A 21,003-nucleotide genomic window follows, 5' to 3' on the forward strand; every position below is an offset into this window, starting at 1 on the left:
ATGGGACTCTGACTTGAAGTTTTTTCCTCTTGTTTCTTATGTATGGAGGAGCATGTGGGGCCCATTATACTGTATACTGGTTGGCCCACGACTTTGTCAAAGTTTTCATGTTGTGAGTTTTACATTCCTAATGTAGAATCAGTCTGGGTAAATGTACATGGACGTGGCAATAATGGAAAGCTGCTAACTGGAGTTTGCTACAAGCCTCCTAATATAGCTGAACACGTAGAGGATGAAATGCTGCAACAAGTTAAAAAGGCAACAAAAACAAGTCATGGTGAAAAGTGTTGGATCCCTTGAAATTGTTCCAGAAAATGAAGTAATTCTCCCAGAAAATTATTGCAATTACATGTTTTGTTCTACACGTTTATTTCCTTTGCGTGTATTGGAACAACACAAGAAAACAGAGAAAAAAAGGCAAATTAAACATAATCTTGCACAAAATAGGCTGGAAAAAATTGTTGGCACCTTGCCTAAATTGTGGGTAAACAACTTTGTTTCAAGTGAATGTGAAGCTTGTTCAAACGCAATTGTGGCAAGTAACAGGTGTGGGCAATATGAAAATCACAACTAAAACCAGATAAAAAAGGGAGAAGTTGATTCAATCTTTGCATTGTGTGCATATGTGTGCCACACTAAGCATGGAGAAAACAGAAAGAGGAGACGAGAACTGTCTGAGGATTTGAGAACCAAAATTGTTGAAAAATATCAACAATTTCAAGGTTATAAGTCCATCTTTAGGGATCCGCATGTTCCTTTGTCCAAGGTGCGCAGCATAATCAATAAATTTACAACCCATATAGTTAAATATGGTGGAGGTTCAAAGGTGTTTTGGGGTGGTTTCGCTGCCTCTGGCACTAGGTGCCTTGACTGTGTGCAAGGCCTCATGAAATCTGAAGATTAGTAAAGGATTTTGGGTCACAATTTAGTGCCTAGTGTCAGAAAGCTGGGTTTGTGTCCTAGGTCATGGGTCTTCATACTTTACTTTCCCCTTGTTGATAGTGTGTTGCAGCCTCCCCTCTGGTTCCTCAGGAGGTATAAGAAACTCCTCAACGGCTTATTAGGGAGTTAGGTCTGTGGTGGTGTTTTTAGTTGTGCAGCTAGGGCCTTACTTGTCTGTACAGAGACTAGTTGGGTGTAGTTGTGGCATTCTCCCCTGTGTGGGTTCTCTGGTGGTTATTAAGATGCGCTTTCTGGTTAAAATATTTCCCACAATCTGAACATGAAAAAGGCTTCTCCCCTGTGTGAATTCTATGATGTTTATTAACATGTGATTTCTGTACAAAACATTTCCGGCTTCTCCCCTGTGTGGGTTCTCTGGAGCTTATCAAAATCAGATTTGTGGTTAAAACATTTTCCATATTCTGAACACAGAAAAGGCTTCACCCCTGTGTGAGTTCTCTGATGTTTGATAAGAGTTGATTTCGCAGTAAAACATTTCCCACATTCTGAACATGTAAAAGGCTTCTCCCCTGTGTGAGTTTTGTGATGTTTGATAAGAGTTGATTTCGCTGTAAAACGTTTCCCACATTCTGAACATGAAAATGGCTTCTCTCCTGTGTGAGTTCTCTGGTGTACAATAAGAGTTGATTTCTCTGTAAAACATTTTCCACATTCTGAACATGGAAAAGGCTTGTCTCCTGTGTGAGTTCTCTGATGTGTGATAAGCTTTGATTTCTTTGCAAAACATTTCCCACATTCTGAACAAGAAAATGGCTTCTCCCCTGTGTGAGTTCTCTGATGTGCAATAAGAGTTGATTTCTCTGTAAAACATTTCCCACATTCTGAACATGAAAAAGGCTTCTCACCTGTGTGAGTTTTGTGATGCTTGATAAGATTTGATTTCTCTGTAAAATATTTCCCACATTCTGAACATGAAAATGGCTTGTCCCCTGTCTGAGTTCTCTGATGTGCAATAAGAGTTGATTTCTCTGTAAAATATTTCACACATTCTGAACAAGAAACAGGCTTCTCACCTGTGTGAGTTCTCTGATGTTTGATAAGAGTTGATTTCTCTGTAAAACATTTCCCACATTCTGAACATGAAAAAGGCTTCTCCCCTGTGTGAGTTCTCTGGTGTTTGATAAGAGTTGATTTCTCTGTAAAACATTTCCCACATTCTGAACATGTAAAAGGCTTCTCACCTGTGTGAGTTTTGTGATGCTTGATAAGATTTGATTTCTCTGTAAAATATTTCCCACATTCTGAACATGAAAATGGCTTCTCCCCTGTGTGAGTTCTCTGGTGTGCAATAAGAGTTGATTTCGCTGTAAAATATTTCACACATTCTGAACATGAAAATGGCTTCTCCCCTGTGTGAGTTTTGTGATGCTTGATAAGATTTGATTTCTTTGCAAAACACTTCCCACATTCTGAACAAGAAAATGGCTTCTCCCCAGTGTGAGTTTTCTGATGTGCAATAAGAGTTGATTTCGCTGTAAAATATTTCACACATTCTGAACATGAAAATGGCTTCTCCCCTGTGTGAGTTCTCTGGTGCTTAAGAAAACTAGATTTCTGGTTAAAACATTTTCCACATTCTGAACATGGAAAAGGCTTTTCCACTGTGTGAGTTCTCTGGTGCTTAAGAAAACTAGATTTCTGGTTAAAACATTTCCCACAATCTGAACATGAAAAAGGCTTTTCCACTGTGTGAGTTCTCTGGTGTTTGATAAGAGTGGATTTCTCTGTAAAACATCTCCCACATTCTGAACAGGAAAATGATTTCTCTCCTGTGTGAGTTACCTCATGCCTAAAAAGATCTGATTTCTGATTAAAACATTTCCCACACTTGGAGCAAGAAAATCTATTCTTCACTGTGTGAATTTTTTGATGTTTAAGAAAAGACTTTTTGAGAGGAAAACTATTTCTATATTCTGAATGTGAAAATGGCTTTTTTGCTTTAGTATCAGTTTGTTTTTTAATGCTTATTTTGTGACTATGATTTTCCTTAGTACTCGGTAATGAATCAGAAGACAGGACCTGTTTCAAAGGATCAGATGACAGATCTTTGCTGTGAAGGGATGATGGGATATCTGGGGAAATGTCATTCACTTCAATTGTATCCTGTGGGATCTGAAAACTGTCTGATTTGAAAATTGAAGATGTCAGCTGTCCCTCTGATCTCCGGGTACAGTCATCTGCCAAGAATAAAACCAATTATTATTTTTTAATAAAAAATCCTTGAATTTTATATTTTTGAACATTTCTACTTAAACTGTCAGTAAATAAAGGCAAGTTCTATAAAAAAAAAAATCACTTATTCACCAGGACCATCTAATAGAAAACCTCATAGGATGAACCAGTAGAGCGTCGTGTTCAGCTGTTTGTTCATTCTGCCTCCCAAATATGGAGTAAAAGGCGCAGGCTCTGTCCAGCCACTAAGATTAGGGTGAATGGGACCAGTAGTACCATCCAGTCTGGCAGTATGGGTGTGTGTGCTGTCCAGCTGGAGTAATCTGCTCCCTACTTCAGCCATTTGGAAAGCACCGCACCCTACTAAAGCTGGAAGCATATTGCCGGAAGCTGCCAGATCCAGCCTTGTTCTCCTCTGGTTCAGGCCTCTGTGCTCAGCTCCCGGCTTGTGTATTTGTTTCCTGGTGTGACCTCGGCCCGTTTACTGACTACTCGTGTCTTCTGATCTTGTATTTTCTCTGCCCTCCAGGTTCTGATCCGGCTACCTGACTATTCTTCTTCCCATCTCACTCCACAGAACAGCAGGTAACACCGTGGTCCAAACCTAGGGGTCTCTGTGTAAGTCCAGATCCATATAGAGGGGTTAAAGGGTGATGAGCAAAGTAATTTGTGAAATCTGTAAATGGAGTAGATAGTGACAAGTCAGTTTGTGGTGGCCATCTTTTGAGCTGCCAGGTGACCATGAACAGTGCCCCCAATACATTGCGTCTGCGAACTATTCCAGGAAAATCTGCATTCCTAATAGCTAAATGGCGCTCCTTCCCTTCTTACCCTGCCATGTGCCCAGACAGCAGTGTACAACCGTATATAGGGGATTGTCAGATTCAAGAGAAGTTGGAAAATAATTTGTAAGGTCCATTTGTTTCCTATTATCCTTTGTGAAGAATTCCAAAATTATCACCACATAAAGTGACAAAACGTCAGATTTGAAAAATGGGGCCTGATTAGGAACAAAAAACTGTCTGCGGGAAGGGGTTAAATCAGAGGATTACTGAAGTCAAAAACTGTGAGTATAGACAATAAAACATCTACTGAAATGATCAAACTCAACAGTCTCCATCAAAGAAAAATGAGTAACTAGTGGAGAAACCTCTCTGGGGTAATTAGAGTCTGGGGCTCGGTGGCTCTTGGCAATCTAAACTATTGTAAGGGACAATATTTTCTATCACATGAGTGTCAAGAAGAAATATTAGACATTTAAAGTGAAGTTTTTTACAATACTGCAGAGCTGAGGGGTCTTAAATTTAGATCTCTGGCATTTGGAAGAGGCAATGGAGATCTTTTTGAAAGACTACCAGGGTGTTAAAGACTCACATAAGTGAGGCCAGCTGATCCCACCACAATCAGACTATCATACAGAATGAACTTGTAAAAAAAAGAATATATAAACATGTAACATCCCCAACAACAACGTATGTATGAAGGGAGAAATCCAACACTAAACCGGAGATGCACTCATTTATGGTGGACCATTGGAGGTATGATGAGTCCAGACCAGAAGAGTAGAGAAAGTATTAGTGCCCCCATTTCAGGAGAGATTGTGCAGTAATCTGAATTCTTTAGGATTGAAAACATAATGGAATTTATGATGTGGAGTGAATCCATGAAACCAGGGCTCGAGCCATGCCACCACATCTCCTGCCGGTGTGATTAGATGTATATTACAGCCATCAGCCACGCACAGCTTAGAGACATATCACCGCACAGGTGTAATGGTATTTATGTAGTTTATCAAGATCCTGTTTGAAGTTAGTTGGTTTAAAAAGAAATTGAAAAGTCAGGATAAAGGGAAACTCCGTTGTTATTGTACAGAAATTCACACTTGGCCCTCACTGCACATTTAATGTTGTCGATCATAAAAGAGAAGTTTGGCCAGAAAGACTGGACCTGGTCTTGTAGGCACCATACGAGCACATTCAGCAGCACAGAAGGGAGAGAAGGTAGATTCATCCAATAAGATATCAGGGATCTAGGAAGCCAACAGCATCATTACCCTCCGCTTTCTCTTACAGGTCCATCAGAATATTTTTCTTCAAGTGATTTTCTCACTTGTCAGCACTTTCTACGTACGCTGTCATTTGGCTTTGTAGTTTACAGATCTGGGCAGGTAACGGTCAGCATCTACTAATCCCAGGGGGTAGGTGGATCCTCCAGGTTGTAAGTTCTATAGAAAAGGTCTTTCACAATTACACAAAGTAAATTGAATATTTTCGGATGGAGAAAAATGTTGTGGTCTAGTGGGAAAATGGTGATCACACGATTGTGATACGGCCGGACTACACGACTGATAAAGCAGCCACAGCCGGTGAGTGAGAAGAATCTGTGACTTCTCAGAGTTTAGTGGTCACTACTCACCTGGGTAGTCATATGTAGGAATCTGCTCCTTACACCGCTCATCACCCCTCACATATGTCTCTGTAGTATTAATATGGATCAGATCTTCACCCTGAAACAAATATTATAAAAGTCACAGACAGATGGAGAAGTCCCATCTATGATCAGCTCTAATCCTGCCATCTCCACCGTTCTCATTACACAAGTATAAACCATAATAATACTGGTGGATAAAACAAGACTGAGCACAAGACCTTCACAGCCGTCTACACATCATAGGGGAGATCTCATGACACCATCTCTCCATCTACCTGATGATCCTGAGGAACATTGGGGTCTTCTTGTTTACGGTCCTGTGGAAGAAGAGGACGGGGACATCTCTCTGGTGTTGTCCTCTTACTGGATAGATCTGGAGGAAACACATACAGGACTGAATTCATTCTTTACATAGAGATAATTATAGGTCGTGTGTATTTAGTCCGGTCTATTACCTAGTGATGTGAGGGGCTGGGGAACCTCCATCATGACGTCCTTGTACAGATCTTTGTGTCCTTCTAAATACTCCCACTCCTCCATGGAGAAATAGACGGCGACATCCTGACACCTTATAGGAACCTGACACATACAATGATACCGTCATCCCCCTGATCCCTCCATAGCGTTACTGTATAATGTCCCAGCATTCCCAGCAGTGTCACCTCTCCAGTCAGCAGCTCAATCATCTTGTAGGTGAGTTCTAGGATCTTCTGGTCATTGATGTCCTCAAGCATCAGGGGGTGAGGTGGAAGCCCTGTGATTGGGCTCAGGGGTCTTCCCCATCCCTCAGACACAGGGTCCTGACGGCGTTCACTAGAGGTCTTCTTCACTACTGTGTAATCCTGGTTATGGAGAGACTCATTAATAAATCTCTCTACAGACATTTCCAGAGTCCTCACTTCTCCAGTTCTGTCCATCTGTTATTCCCATAGATAAGAATGATGTAATGTGACGTCATCAGAATCTCTCACCTCTCCAGTAAGCCGGAAGAGGATCTCTAGGGTGAGGTGTAATATCCTCTCCACCATCTTGTCTCTGTCCATATGCATCTTTGACGGGTAAATCAGGAAAATTCTCTTCTATGGAAGATCTTCACTGAGAGGATTCGGTATTGTAGAGACCTGAATGAGAAGAAGATGAGCCGATGTAACATCATAAAAATTCTGTGTAATAATACAATTACTTTAGATAATAAGGGAAACATATGAGGAGATTTATTATTTTACAGTATGTAGCTTTCTTCTTTATAACTACTAATAAAACCTATATATTTTATGCTATAGACAACAAGCAGTTTCTTCCTCGGAGTCGGCAGCTGAATACGTTTCACATAGACTCATCTTCCATAACGCTAATTCTCGTCTCATTTACCGACACTGGAATACTGCAGGAGATATTCATTACACGTGACATTAGAAATAACTACTTCATGATGAGGATGAAATCTTCATATTCTACCACAGCTCTTGAAACATATTTGGCCAGAGTCCGTCACTGACTACATCACCACTGGCCGTCTGTATGAATGTTTCCCATCTTCCCCGGACTGTAATCTTCTATCACGTTAGATCTCATGTCTGATTTACACACAGAAATTTGAGACTTTTATAAAAGCTTTTTTATTTGCACAAACATCGCAGACAGAAATTATTTGATGCCAAAGTCTCCATGTACAGTGTTTTATGGGGTTTATTTCTGCCCTTATATTACAAGAAAAAAACAGAAAAAAAAGATATTAACATGTTTCAAAAGAAAATTGGCACCAACAATTCCTGTAAAAAGAAAAAAACATGCAAAAAGCATAGGATACATTTTGTTATTTTTCAATATGTTAAACATTTGTTTTAACCCCTTTCCGACGACATCAGTAATAGTACGTAGCTGTGACCTGGGACTTATGGACCAGCTATGTACTTTTAAGCATAATGCGATCGCGCCCGCACACAAGCGGTGCAGGGCAATCGCTGCCGGGTGTCAGCTGATTGTCACAGCTGACACCCGGTGATATATGCAGGGAGCAGTCCCGCACCGCTCCCAGCACATTAACTCCCACACTGCTGCAATCGAAATTGATCGCAGCATTGCAGGGGCAAGGAGGGAGGTAAGTGCTGGTACTCACCTCCTCTGTGGCCCCCAGCGATGTCTGCGGTGGCTCCCGGATGTTGTCATGATGACCCGATGTCGTCATGACAGCATCCGGGTCACCAGGAAGTTACGTTGGTCATACGCAGTGCTGACAGGCTGCATGACATAGGGAGCTGCTGCTCTCTATGCTATACAGTCGATCAGGCTGCAAAAAGTGAAAGTCCCATAGTGGGACAATGTGTAAAAGTAAAAAAAAGGGTAGGAAAGTGAAAATATAAAAAAAAAATGAAAAAAATAATCCCCAAAAAATAAAAATATATTGTACCCATAATATTTATTTATTATGAAAAAAAAACAATAAAAGTACACATATTTGGTATCACCGCATCCGGAACGACCTGACCTATAAAACTGTCCCACTAGTTAACCCATTTAGTGAACACGGTAAAAAAAAATAAAAATGAAGCAACGTCATCTTGTCCCGCAAAAAACAAGCCCCATCATCCGAAAAAATAAAAAAGTTATAGCTCTCAGAATAAAGCGATACAAAAAAAATATTTTTTCTAGAAAATAGTTTTAATTGTGTAAAAGCGCCAAAACATAAAAAAAATAAAAATGTGATACCGCTGTAAACTTACTGACCCGTAGAATAAAGCTGCCTTATCAATTTTACCAAATGCGGCGCGGCATAAAAAAAAAACAATTCCGGAATTGCTGTTTTTTGTTTATTCTGCCTCCCAAGAATCGGAATAGAAAGCGATCAAAAAATTCCACATGCCCGAAAATGGTACCAATAAAAACGCCAACTTGTCCCACAAAAAACAAGCTGTCACATAACTCTGTCGGCCAAAATATCGAAAAATTACAGCTCTCAAAATATGGAGATGCAAACACTAGTCTTTGCAAAAAAAAGCGTCTTTTAGTGTGTGACAGCTGTCTATCATAAAAACCCGATATGAATCTGGTATCGCTGTAATCACACCAACCCAAAGAATAAAGTCATCTAATCAGTTATACCGCACGAGGAACGGCGTAAAAAAATAAACTCTAGAGTTAGGATTGTGCTAGGGTTAGGGCTGTATTAGGGTTGGGATTTTTTCAAAGGTAAAGAAAAAAAAATGATGATGATAGGGCGACCAATGTTGAGCGCAAGTGCTCGCTACTTGAGTTTGCATCAGGTGCTCGGGAATGCACTGAGTATCGCGGGTGCTCGAGTGACATGCTCGAGTCTCTGCTCCATATGTTTCGCAGCCCAAAAAAACGTTGCTGGGATCGCCTGCCATGCACGAGCGATCCCCGCATGTTTTTTTGGGTTTCTAACAACCGTGAAACATGCGGGGCAGGGACTCGAGCACCCGCGATACATGGTGCATACCCGAGTACCCGATGCAAACTTAAGTAGCGAGCACTTGCGCTCAAGACTAATGACAACTTATTCAATATGATGACCTAATGTTATCAAATTCTGTGTCGTACCTCTGGGTTCAAAATGTACACTATACCCCTTGATAAAATCTTTGAGGGGTCTAGTTTTCAACATGGAGTCAATTGTGGAGGGTTTCCACTATTTAGGCACATCAGGGGCTCCCGAAATACGACATGGCGTCCGCTGTAGATTCCAGACAATTTTGTGTTCAAAAAGTCACACAGTGCTCCTTCCCTTCTGAACCCCGACGTGCGCCCAAACACTGTATTCTCCCCACATATGGGGTATTGGCATACTCAGAAGAAATTGAAAACAGTTTTTAGGTTCCATTTTGTCCTCTTACCCTTTTGAAAATTAAAAATTTGGGGCTAAACGATCATTTTTGTGGAAAAAGTTACATTTTTTTATTTTCACGGCTCCATGTTATAAACTTCTGTGAAGCACCTGGGGGTTCAAGGTGCTCAGCACACATCTTGGTAAGTTCCCTGAGGAAACACAGTGGTGTAGATAGAAATCACAGGTCCCACAGCAATAGCTGTAATTGGCCCCCCCAACCTCAAAAGGAAAATATATACATGTACTGTATATTTGTATTTGGCAGTGTCATAGCTCCTGACTCTGCACATCTCATGCTGTCGTTGTACTTGGCAGGCCTGGGCCAGATGGTATGGAGATGAATAAGAGAAGCCAAAGTCCAAAAATAAACTTTTCTTTATTTAACAAGATGTTGATGAGAAGTATATACATCAGATAGCAGGCACAACACTTTATGAATGCGTCTTCTGCACTATGCAGAGTCAAGAATTTTCCGGTTACATGTAGTGGCACATAAGTTTTGTTACAAGCTAGAACAGTCCATAAAATCATTATTGAGCAAGATGTGCACACGATCAGGAGCCGCTGTGGGTTTGACGCTGCGTGCCGCTGTGGGTTTGACACAGTGGCCAGATGTTACAGCATAGTGGATGGGATTTGTAGAAATCCCATGTCCACTATGCGTCTCCGTGCACCTGCGGATCACCCGCGGACACTGACATGCGGCGCATCTTTCCAGACCACAGCATGTCAATTTCTCTTGCGGAGTCGCTAGTCTCTGCAAGAGAAATTAGATCACTACAATGGATTGAATGCGGCGAATCCGAATGGTTCATTGAACACATGCGGATTCACCTGCGTTCATATAATGCATGCGCAAATTCATGTGAGGCTATGTGCCCACGATGCAGAAATGAAGCAGAAAATTTCTGCATCTCCCTGGCAGAAAAAACGCATGCAGATTGTGCATGCGTTTTTCCTGCCAAATACATGCAGATGTGAACAGTTCTTCACTTGCATTTCCGCATGCGGGTTGACAAGCGCTTTCCAAGCGATTTTAGCATCACCTGGAAAGTGCTTGACAACATGGTCACACTATATAAATCCATGCAACCGGCATGGATTTATATAGTGTGCCCGTAAAGAATGTTACCTTCTGATGACCCCGGAGTCTTGCTTCGCTCCGTTCTGGCAGCCGGGAGATCGCTGTGCACTGCACTAGGACCTGCCGTCACATAACTATGACGTCAGCGCAGGTCCTACAGTCCTTCGCGATCTGCCGGCAAAGGAGGACGAGTGCAGCGCGGGCCGCCAGAAGGTGAATATAATCTTTATTTTTTATTTTATTCTTTTTTTTACCGGTTCTATGGTACCCGGGTCTGGAGGAGAGTCTCCTCTCCTCCAGACCTGGGTACCATCTGCTCATCGAACCGTGTGATATCCGCTTGTGTAGATGCAGTGGTGCGGATGTCACGCGGTCCAATGCAAGTCAATGGCGGCGATTACACTACGTGTCCGCAAAATTAATGGACATGCTGCTGATTTTTGAGCGCAGCATAAACGCTGCGGAAAAATCCGCAGCATGGGCATTGAAATTGCGGCTTGTCATTGGGGACCATGAGGGGCGGATTACCAAGCGTTTTTTAAGCGTTTACGCTGCGGAAATTCCACTGCACAAACGCTTGCAAAACGCATAGTGGGCACACAGCCTGAAGAACGCTTCAAATCCGCTTGTCCCTGGCAAGAAAAACGCATGTACAATCCGCATGTACAATCTGCATGAGTTTTTTCTGCCAGGGAGATGCAGAAACGCTCAGGAAAAAATCCGGAGCATTTCTGCATCGTGGGCACTTAGCCTAATACTATCAAAGTTCATGTGATGAGGGCCACACACTTCTTGCTGAGGCACTGCATCTTCAGCTCTCCATAGGAGAACTCGTGTCCTAGTTTGAAAACACTGTAGCCTCCTGTCTACTATAGACAATTGTTTCCTTAAATTCTATTTGTCTAAAATAAGGAATCCTTACTTAACTTAATCCCGTTTAATTAGGACTTCTGCTCCCCCTTGGCAAAGTTCCCAACCGTTTAAGTAGGCCTCCTGGCCTGAGCTAAATACCTCGCCCTGCTCTTTGTCTCCGCTATGCTCCCTGCCTGTAATCAGGATTCCCACTGCCATTATATCTTAGCTTTCCTTCAGAACATGCTATCTCATGTCTCCTTCCTGGCACACAACACCATATCAATTCAAGTCTGCAACCAGATAGACCAAAAGTCCGTATTTCTCACTTACTTATCTTTATGTGACTCATCACCAGGAAATTGTTCTCCTGTGTACCCATGTAGCTCAGTATGAGGGCTCCCACACAGTATGATGGCCTCCCCCACAGACCCTCACAATATGATGGCACCCACAGATCCCCCACAGCATGATGACCAACACTGTATGATGGCACCCACAGCCCCCCCAATATGATGCCCCCACAGCCCCTCACACAGTATTACGGCTACCACAGCCTGCTACACAAAATGAGGACCCCCACTCAGTATGGAAGCCCTTACAGTCCATCACAGCCCCCCCCCTGCTCCGGTCTGTGCAGTGTGAGTACTGAGGCTCCATACTACAGGTGGGATGTAGTGATGCCATAGAGCCTGTGTGCACGGAGTCTCAGAATCACAGACGAAGGCTGAAGGTTGGATCAAACAATTCACTTATTGAGAATCTCTATAAGCTAGAAGAAAAAATCCACTAAATAAATAATATTTACTGACCGAGGTGGACTAACTATGCTAAAAAGTAACTTTTATTAGAATGTATTAAAAATATACATATCTCCACCGTATTTAACATGCAGTCTATCCAATCTGAACCTTATAGATGGGTGAGATTTGGATACTGTAATGCACACGCCCGGGCTGAGCGGCGTGTGCGTGTGATAGTAGTGATTCCACTGGACCGTGCCGGAGAGTGAATGCCTGGAGGGGCGTAACTAGGTATTCACCCGATCCGACCAGGGTCACACGACGGCATACGACGCCAGTGCCCCAAGGAGGAACCGAGCAGAGGGACCAGGTGCTACTCCAGGACAGACCCCGGACACGGCTGTTGACCCACACAGGGGAATACAGGAACAGACTGGTTAGGCTGGCACACAGACTGGTGGGAATAGGCAGGCACGACTGGTATGCAGGCAGGCGGGTATGCAGGCAGGGGGGTACAGGCAAGCACGGCTAGAGTGTAGACAGGGAGGCACTAGCAGGTAGGAACACAGGCGGGACAGAACCCAGTATACACTGGGACTCAGGAACAGAACCACAGATGTGGCGGACAAACACAGCAGAGTGAGGCCGCCCAGAGAGGTGAGCGAGAGCAGGGCAGGACAAGACCGCCTGGAGCGGTGAGCAAGAGTAGAGCAGGACAAGGCCACCTGGAGCGGTGAGCAAAGGGTCAGAGCTGAGCGAGACTGCCGGAGCAGTGAGCAAGGAGTCAGAGCAGGACGAGACCGCCTGGAGCAGTGAGCAAAGGAGTCAGAGCGGAGCGAGACTGCCGGAGCAGTGAGCAAAGGAGTCAGAGCGGAGCGAGACTGCCGGAGCAGTGAGCAAAGGAGTCAGAGCGGAGCGAGACTGCCGGAGCAGTGAGGTAAAGGAAGAGAGCAGAACGAGACAGCCGGAACAGTGAGAAAGAGGGAGCAGAGCGAGACTGCAGGAGCAGTGAGGTAAAGGAAGAGAGCAGAACGAGACTGCCGGAGCAGTGAGGAAGAGGGAGCAGAGCGAGACTGCAGGAGCAGTGAGGTAAAGGAAGAGAGCAGAACGAGACTGCCAGAGCAGTGAGAAAGAGGGAGCAGAGCGGGCTAGAACCGCCAGAGCGGTGAGCAAAGGAGTCAGAGCAGGCTAGAACCGCCGGAGCGGTGAGCAAAGGAGTCAGAGCAGGCTAGAACCGCCGGAGCGGTGAGCAAAGGAGTCAGAGCAGGCTAGAACCGCTGGAGCGGTGAGCAAGGGAGTCAGAGCAAGCTAGAACCGCCGGAGCGGTGAGCAAAGGAGTCAGAGCAGGCTAGAACCGCCGGAGCGGTGAGCAAGGGAGTCAGAGCAAGCTAGAACCGCCGGAGCGGTGAGCAAGGCAGAGCAGGGGGGACAGGGCTCTGTTCACACGGAACAGACAGGAAGGGAAAGGCAGAGCCAGATACCCACAGGGTACTTGCAGTGAAGTAGCGAGTGGACCACAAACTCACAAACGGGAGTACAGAGACAACAAGCAGGAGCTAGGTACGAGTTCAGACTCTGCAGAAAAAGGAAAGGAACGGACATAGAGGCAAAACAGGTAAAGGAAAGGAGAGAGTTCAGACTGGAACTGAGTGTACGGAAGAGACCGACACTGCAGCGGGATACAGGAGCGGGTCTGGGAATACGGCCCCCAGAGGGGCGGGACGAACAGGCAAGGAGCGTGTACAGACAGGACAGACAAGATACAGGAGCGGGTCTAGGTAATCGGCCCCTAGAAGGCAGGAGGAACAGGCTAGGAGCGTGTTCAGACAGGACAGACAAGATACAGGAGCGGGTCTAGGTAATCGGCCCCTAGAAGGCGGGAGGAACAGGCTAGGAGCGTGTTCAGACAGGCCTGGAAATACAGCCTCCAGGATAGAACACAGAACGGGACCTGGCACCTTCAGAGTGCAAGCACACACTGAATGAAACACAATGCTCAGGCAGGGATTGATTGGGGCAGCTGGGTTATATACCAGGTGACAGACAGCAATAGGCTGAGGACGCACAAGGGGTGTGGCCCACAGCAGGTACAAAAAGCAGGAAGTGATCGGGCGCCGCCCTTAAGCAGCAGAAACAGACACAAACAGACAGCATGGAGGAAAGCCAGAGAGACATTCTGGACTGGAGATCAAGTGCGCGCTCTTGCACAGTGGGAGATGGGCCACTATGCAAGGTCGCCGCCAGGTATGTTACAGATACTAATAATAAAAATAATAAATGGTATATTATTATTCTATAGGCGAGTATTGCCGTGCTTTATTAGCTCCATCCCAGAACATTGGTAATCAGAGATCGTTCAAACTTGTGCACATTAATCAATTAGAAACAATTCCAACGTGCATATTCATCTTCACGGCACATGGAAACATTCCCCATATACATACAGTACAGACCAAAAGTTTGGACACACCTTCTCATTTAAAGATTTTTCTGTATTTTCTTGACTATGAAAATTGTACATTCACACTGAAGGCATCAAAACTATGAATTAACACATGTGGAATTATATACTTAACAAAAAAGTGTGAAACAACTGAAAATATGTCTTATATTCTAGGTTCTTCAAAGTAGCCACCTTTTGCTTTGATGACTGCTTTGCACACTCTTGGCATTCTCTTGATGAGCTTCAAGAGGTAGTCACCGGAAATGGTTTTCCAACAATCTTGAAGGAGTACCCAGAGATGCTTAGCACTTGTTGGCCCTTTTGCCTTCACTCTGCAGTCCAGCTCACCCCAAACCATCACGATTGGGTTCAGGTCTGGTGACTGTGGAGGCCAAGTCATCTGGCGTAGCACCCCATCACTCACCTACTTGGTCAAATAGCCCTTACACAGTCTGGAGGTGTGTTTGGGGTCATTGTGCTGTTGAAAAATAAATGATGGTCCAACTAAACGCAAACCGGAGGGAATAGCATGCCGCTGCAAGATGCTGTGGTAGCCATGCTGGTTCAGTATGCCTTCAATTTTGAATAAATCCCCAACAGTGTCACCAGCAAAGCCCCCCCCACACCATCACACCTCTTCTCCATGCTTCACGGTCGGAACCAGGCATGTAGGGTCCATCCGTTCACCTTTTCTGCGTCGCACAAAGACTCGGTGGTAGGAACCAAAGTTCTCAAATTTGGGCTCATCAGACCAAAGCACAGATTTCCACTGATCTAATGTCCATTCCTTGTGTTATTTAGCCCAAACAAGTCTCTTCTGCTTGTTGCCTGTCCTAAGCAGTGGTTTCCTAGCAGCTATTTTACCATGAAGGCCTGCTGCACAAAGTCTCCTCTTAACAGTTGTTGTAGAGATGTGTCTGCTGCTAGAACGCTGTGTGGCATTGACCTGGTCTCTAATCTGAGCTGCTGTTAACCTGTGATTTCTGAGGCTGGTGACTCGGATAAACTTATCGTCAGAAGCAGAGGTGACTCTTGGTCTTCCTTTCCTGGGGCGGTCCTCATGTGAGCCAGTTTCTTTGTAGCGCTTGATGGTTTTTGCAACTGCACTTGGGGACACTTTCAAAGTTTTCCCAATTTTTCGGACTGACTGATCTTCACTTCTTACAGTAATGATGGCCACTCGTTTTTCTTTACTTAGCTGCTTTTTTCTTGCCATAATACAAATTCTAACAGTCTATTCAGTAGGACTATCAGCTGTGTATCCACCAGACTTCTGCACAACACAACTGATGGTCCCAACCCCATTTATAAGGCAAGAAATCCCACTTATTAAACCTGACAGGGCACATCTGTGAAGTGAAAACCATTTCCGTTGACTACCTCTTGAAGCTCATCAAGAGAATGCCAAGAGTGTGCAAAGCAGTCATCAAAGCAAAAGGTGGCTACTTTGAAGAACCTAGAATATAAGACATATTTTCAGTTGTTTCACACTTTTTTGTTAAGTATATAATTCCACATGTGTCATAGTTTTGATGCCTTCAGTGTGAAAGTACAATTTTCATAGTCAAGAAAATACAGAAAAATCTTTAAATGAGGTGTGTCCAAACTTTTGGTCTGTACTGTATATCCCACAATCATCCCTTATTATTGCACTTTGCCCTCAATTCCAGCCCTGAACACTCAGCGAGCGCCAGTCACTATTCATGTGGATGACGAGTTCTTGTTGATCTATTGCTACTTGTCCCTTCAATAGATTTCATTATAAATGTTTATTACCTACAGAGGCTCAATAATCCCCACAGAAGGGTTAACCCCTAATACAGAAATTCCTCACACGGCTGATACCTTGTGCTGCTCTCCTTGTAGCTCCCGGTATATTCAGTCGTTTTGTTACTCAGCTGCATCCGCCAATCACAGTTACTGAGATGCAGATATCTCCTGCTGAGATCCAGGCGATCACTGTGTCCCCCCATATTGTACTACAGTATTCACATTGAGGTATTCGGGGGTCTTTATTACTGAGATGCAGATATCTCCTGCTGAGCTGCAGGTGATCACTGTGTCCCCCCTTATTGTACTACAGTATTCACATTGAGGTATTCGGAGGTCTTTATTACTGAGATGCAGATATCTCCTGCTGAGCTCCAGGCGATCACTGTGTCCCCCCATATTGTACTATAGTATTCACATTGAGGTATCCGGGGGTCTATGTTACTGAGATGCAGATATCCCCTGCTGACCTCCAGGCGATCACTGTGTCCCCCCATATTGTACTACAGTATTCACATTGAGGTATTCGGGGGTCTTTATTACTGAGATGCAGATATCTCCTGCTGATCTCCAGGCGATCACTGTGTCCCCCCATATTGTACTACAGTATTCACATTGAGGTATCCGGGGGTCTATGTTACTGAGATGCAGATATCTCCTGCTGAGATCCAGGCGATCACTGTGTCCCCCCATATTGTACTACAGTATTCACATTGAGGTATTCGGGGGTCTTTATTACTGAGATGCAGATATCTCCTGCTGAGCTGCAGGTGATCACTGTGTCCCCCCATATTGTACTACAGTATTCACATTGAGGTATTCGGGGGTCTTTATTACTGAGATGCAGATATCTCCTGCTGAGCTCCAGGCGATCACTGTGTCCCCCCATATTGTACTACAGTATTCACATTGAGGTATCCGGGAGTCTATGTTACTGAGATGCAGATATCCCCTGCTGAGCTCCAGGCGATCACTGTGTCCCCCCATATTGTACTACAGTATTCACATTGAGGTATTCGGTGGTCTTTATTACTGAGATGCAGATATCTCCTGCTGAGCTCCAGGCGATCACTGTGTCCCCCCATATTGTACTACAGTATTCACATTGAGGTATCCGGCGGTCTATGTTACTGAGATGCAGATATCCCCTGCTGAGCTCCAGGCGATCACTGTGTCCCCCCATATTGTACTACAGTATTCACATTGAGGTATTCAGGGGTCTTTATTACTGAGATGCAGATATCTCCTGCTGAGCTCCAGGCGATCACTGTGTCCCCCCATATTGTACTACAGTATTCACATTGAGGTATCCGGGGGTCTATGTTACTGAGATGCAGATATGCCCTGCTGAGCTCCAGGCGATCACTGTGTCCCCCCATATTGTACTACAGTATTCACATTGAGGTATCCGGGGGTCTATGCTACTGAGATGCAGATACAGTGGTGGCCAAAAGTATTGGCACCCCTGCAATTCTGTCAGATAATACTCAGTTTCTTCCTGAAAATGATTGCAATCACAAATTCTTTGGTTTTATTATCTTCATTTAATTTGCTTGCAAGGAAAAAACACAAAAGAGAATGAAGCAAAAATCAAATCATTGATCATTTCACACAAAACTCCAAAAATGGGCCAGACAAAAGTATTGGCACCCTCAGCCTAATACTTGGCTGCACAACCTTTAGCCAAAATAACTGCGAACAACTGCTTCCGGTAACCATCAATGAGTTTCTTACAATGCTCTGCTGGAATTGTAGACCATTCTTCTTTGGCAAACTGCTACAGGTCCCTGATATTTGAAGGGTGCCTTCTCCAAACTGCCATTTTGAGATCTCTCCACAGGTGTTCTATGGGATTCAGGTCTGGACTCATTGCTGGCCACCTTAGAAGTCTCCAGTGCTTTCTCTAAAACCATTTTATTGTGCTTTTGGAAGTGTGTTTTGGGTCATTGTCCTGCTGGAAGACCCATGACCTCTGAGGGAGACCCAGCTTTCTCACACTGGGCCCTACATTATGCTGCAAAATTTGTTGGTAGTCTTCAGACTTCATAATGCCGTGCACACGGTCAAGCAGTCCAGTGCCAGAGGCAGCAAAGCAACCCCAAAACATCAGGGAACCTCCGCCATGTTTGACTGTAGGGACCGTGTTCTTTTCTTTGAATGCCTCTTTTTTTTTCCTGTACACTCTATGTTGATGCTTTTTCCCAAAAAGCTCTACTTTTGTCTCATCTGACCAGAGAACATTCTTCCAAAACGTTTTAGGCTTTCTCAGGTAAGTTTTGGCAAACTCCAGCCTGGCTTTTTTATGTCTCGGGGTAAGAAGTGGGGTCTTCCTGGGTATCCTACCATACAGTCCCTTTTCATTCAGATGCCGACGGATAGTACGGGTTGACAATGTTGTACCCTCGGACTGCAGGGCAGCTTGAACTTGTTTGGATGTTAGTCGAGGTTCTTTATCCACCATCCGCACAATCTTGCGTTGAAATCTCTCGTCAATTTTTCTTTTCCGTCCACATCTAGGGTGGTTAGCCACAGTGCCATGGGCTTTAAACTTCTTGATGACACTGCGGACGGAAGACACAGGAAGATTCAGGTCTTTGGAGATGGACTTGTAGCCTTGAGATTGCTCATGCTTCCTCACAATTTGGTTTCTCAAGTCCTCAGACAGTTTTTGGTCTTCTTTCTTTTCTCCATGCTCAATGTGGTACACACAAGGACACAGGACAGAGGTTGAGGCAACTTTAATCCATGTTAACTGGCTGCAAGTGTGATTTAGTTATTGCCAACACCTGTTAGGTGCCACAGGTAAGTTACAGGTGCTGTTAATTACACGAATTAGAGAAGCATCACATGATTTTTCAAACAGTGCCAATACTTTTGTCCACCCCCTTTTTTAGGTTTGGTGTGGAATTATATCCAATTTGGCTTTAGGACAATTCTTTTTGTGTTTTTTCATTGAAGACAAATTAAATGAAGAGAATAATACCAAAGAATTTGTGACTGCAATCATTTTCAGGAAGAAACTGAGTATTATCTGACAGAATTACAGGGGTGCCAATACTTTTGGCCACCACTGTATCTCCTGCTGAGCTCCAGGCGATCACTGTGTCCCCCCATATTGTACTACAGTATTCACATTGAGGTATCCGGGGGTCTATGTTACCGAGATGCAGATATCCCCTGCTGAGCTCCAGGCGATCACTGTGTCCCCCCATATTGTACTACAGTATTCACATTGAGGTATCCGAGGGTCTATGTTACTGAGATGCAGATATCCCCTGCTGAGCTCCAGGCGATCACTGTGTCCCCCCATATTGTACTACAGTAATCACATTGAGGTATCCGGGGGTCTATGTTACTGAGCTCGCTGACCTGTGCTCAGTCACCTCAGCGTGTTTCACCCACGGGCACATCATGAGGTTTATGTTATTACTCATATGTCAATTAGCTGCTATAACATTATTCATTCAGTACCGAGCTCTGACTCCCTACGATGTGAGGGGCGCAGGGCGGCTCTGAGGCCGGGCATTTATAGAGAAACCCCCCACCTCCTCTCTGTGAGGGGCATTCACTCCGGCCTCAGGTACTGCCCTACGTGTCTACGGTTTATAGGCTGCAGATGACGGATTCACCCCTGTCCTTCATCCTGCAGTCGTCAGAAGGGACCTAATGTGGACGGGAACCAGTGAAGCCACATTCTGTCCTCAGCTGTTACCTCACTGTTCACACCACACAGAGACCCCCAAAGAGCCTCCGTGCTGAAGGGGTTAATGCCCCCTGCGCCCAGTAATGGGGTCTCCACATACCTCCACCTGCAGAGCCGCCACCACATATATGGCTGTTGTGTGCGCACAGGACCTGTGATGAGGTCACAGGAGGGGAGGAGTCAGGGGTCACATGATCAGGGGCCTCAGGAGATGCAGGACTCTGCTGTGCTGGTTGTCATGGTGCTGGATGAGCTGAAGTTTATGTGTGGGGTCAGGAGGGGTTTACAGTGTGGATGTAGCAGAGCCGTGTGTGTACGAGGTGTACGGAGCGGACCCGTGTGTGTACGAGGTGTACGGAGCAGAGCCGTGTGTGTACGAGGTGTACGGAGCAGAGCCGTGTGTGTACGAGGTGTACGGAGCAGAGCCGTGTGTGTACGAGGTGTACGGAGCAGAGCCGTGTGTGTACGAGGTGTACGGAGCAGAGCCGTGTGTGTACGAGGTGTACGGAGCAGAGCCGTGTGTGTACGAGGTGTACGGAGCAGAGCCGCGTGTGTATGAGGCGTACGGAGCAGAGCCGCGCGTGTACGAGATGTACGGAGCGGAGCCGCCGCGTGTACGAGGTGTACGGAGCGGAGCCGTGCGTGTACGAGGTGTACGGAGCGGAGCTGTGCGTGTACGAGGTGTACGGAGCGGAGCTGTGCGTGTACGAGGTGTACGGAGCGGAGCCGCGCGTGTACGAGGTGTACGGAGCGGAGCCGCGCGTGTACGAGGTGTACGGAGCGGAGCTGTGGGTGTACGAGGTGTACGGAGCGGAGCCGCGTGTGTACGAGGTGAACGGAGCGGAGCCGCGCGTGTACGAGGTTTACGGAGCAGAGCCGCGTGTGTACGAGGTGTACGGAGCGGAGCCGTGTGTACGAGGTGTACGGAGCGGAGCCGTGTGTACGAGGTGTACGGAGCGGAGCCGCGTGTGTACGAGGTGTACGGAGCAGAGCCGC

At 45.2% G+C, this 21,003-nt stretch overlaps 1 protein-coding gene across 1 annotated transcript; it reads right to left on the minus strand.

The window, feature by feature from the left end:
• Positions 1-352: 352 nt before the first annotated feature.
• On the minus strand, positions 353-20,191 carry LOC141220437 (uncharacterized). Its single transcript, XM_073666356.1, has 7 exons — positions 20,108-20,191; positions 6,537-6,686; positions 6,228-6,407; positions 6,021-6,144; positions 5,841-5,938; positions 5,551-5,641; positions 353-3,140 (listed from the first exon to the last, which is right to left on the minus strand). Exons 2-7 carry the CDS (start codon positions 6,612-6,614, stop codon positions 1,264-1,266), a joined length of 2,448 nt encoding a protein of 815 aa, XP_073522457.1. The 5' UTR covers positions 6,615-6,686; positions 20,108-20,191; the 3' UTR covers positions 353-1,263.
• Positions 20,192-21,003: the final 812 nt, after the last annotated feature.

This window comes from Phyllobates terribilis, unplaced genomic scaffold (genome assembly GCF_046119375.1).
Source record: "Phyllobates terribilis strain yellow unplaced genomic scaffold, ASM4611937v1 Scaffold_296__1_contigs__length_2355070, whole genome shotgun sequence".
NCBI lineage: Eukaryota > Metazoa > Chordata > Amphibia > Anura > Dendrobatidae > Phyllobates > Phyllobates terribilis.

What these genes read in the sequence shown, in the direction of transcription:
- LOC141220437 (XM_073666356.1), bottom strand. Translation starts at nt 6,614, where the DNA reads ATGCATATGGACAGAGACAAGATGGTGGAGAGGATATTACACCTCACC. An exon ending in TCTTCCGGCTTACTGGAGAG is followed by an intron (nt 6,408 to 6,536) that starts GTGAGAGATTCT and finishes CTCCATAACCAG; the next exon opens with GATTACACAGTAGTGAAGAA. An exon ending in TTGAGCTGCTGACTGGAGAG is followed by an intron (nt 6,145 to 6,227) that starts GTGACACTGCTG and finishes TGTATGTGTCAG; the next exon opens with GTTCCTATAAGGTGTCAGGA.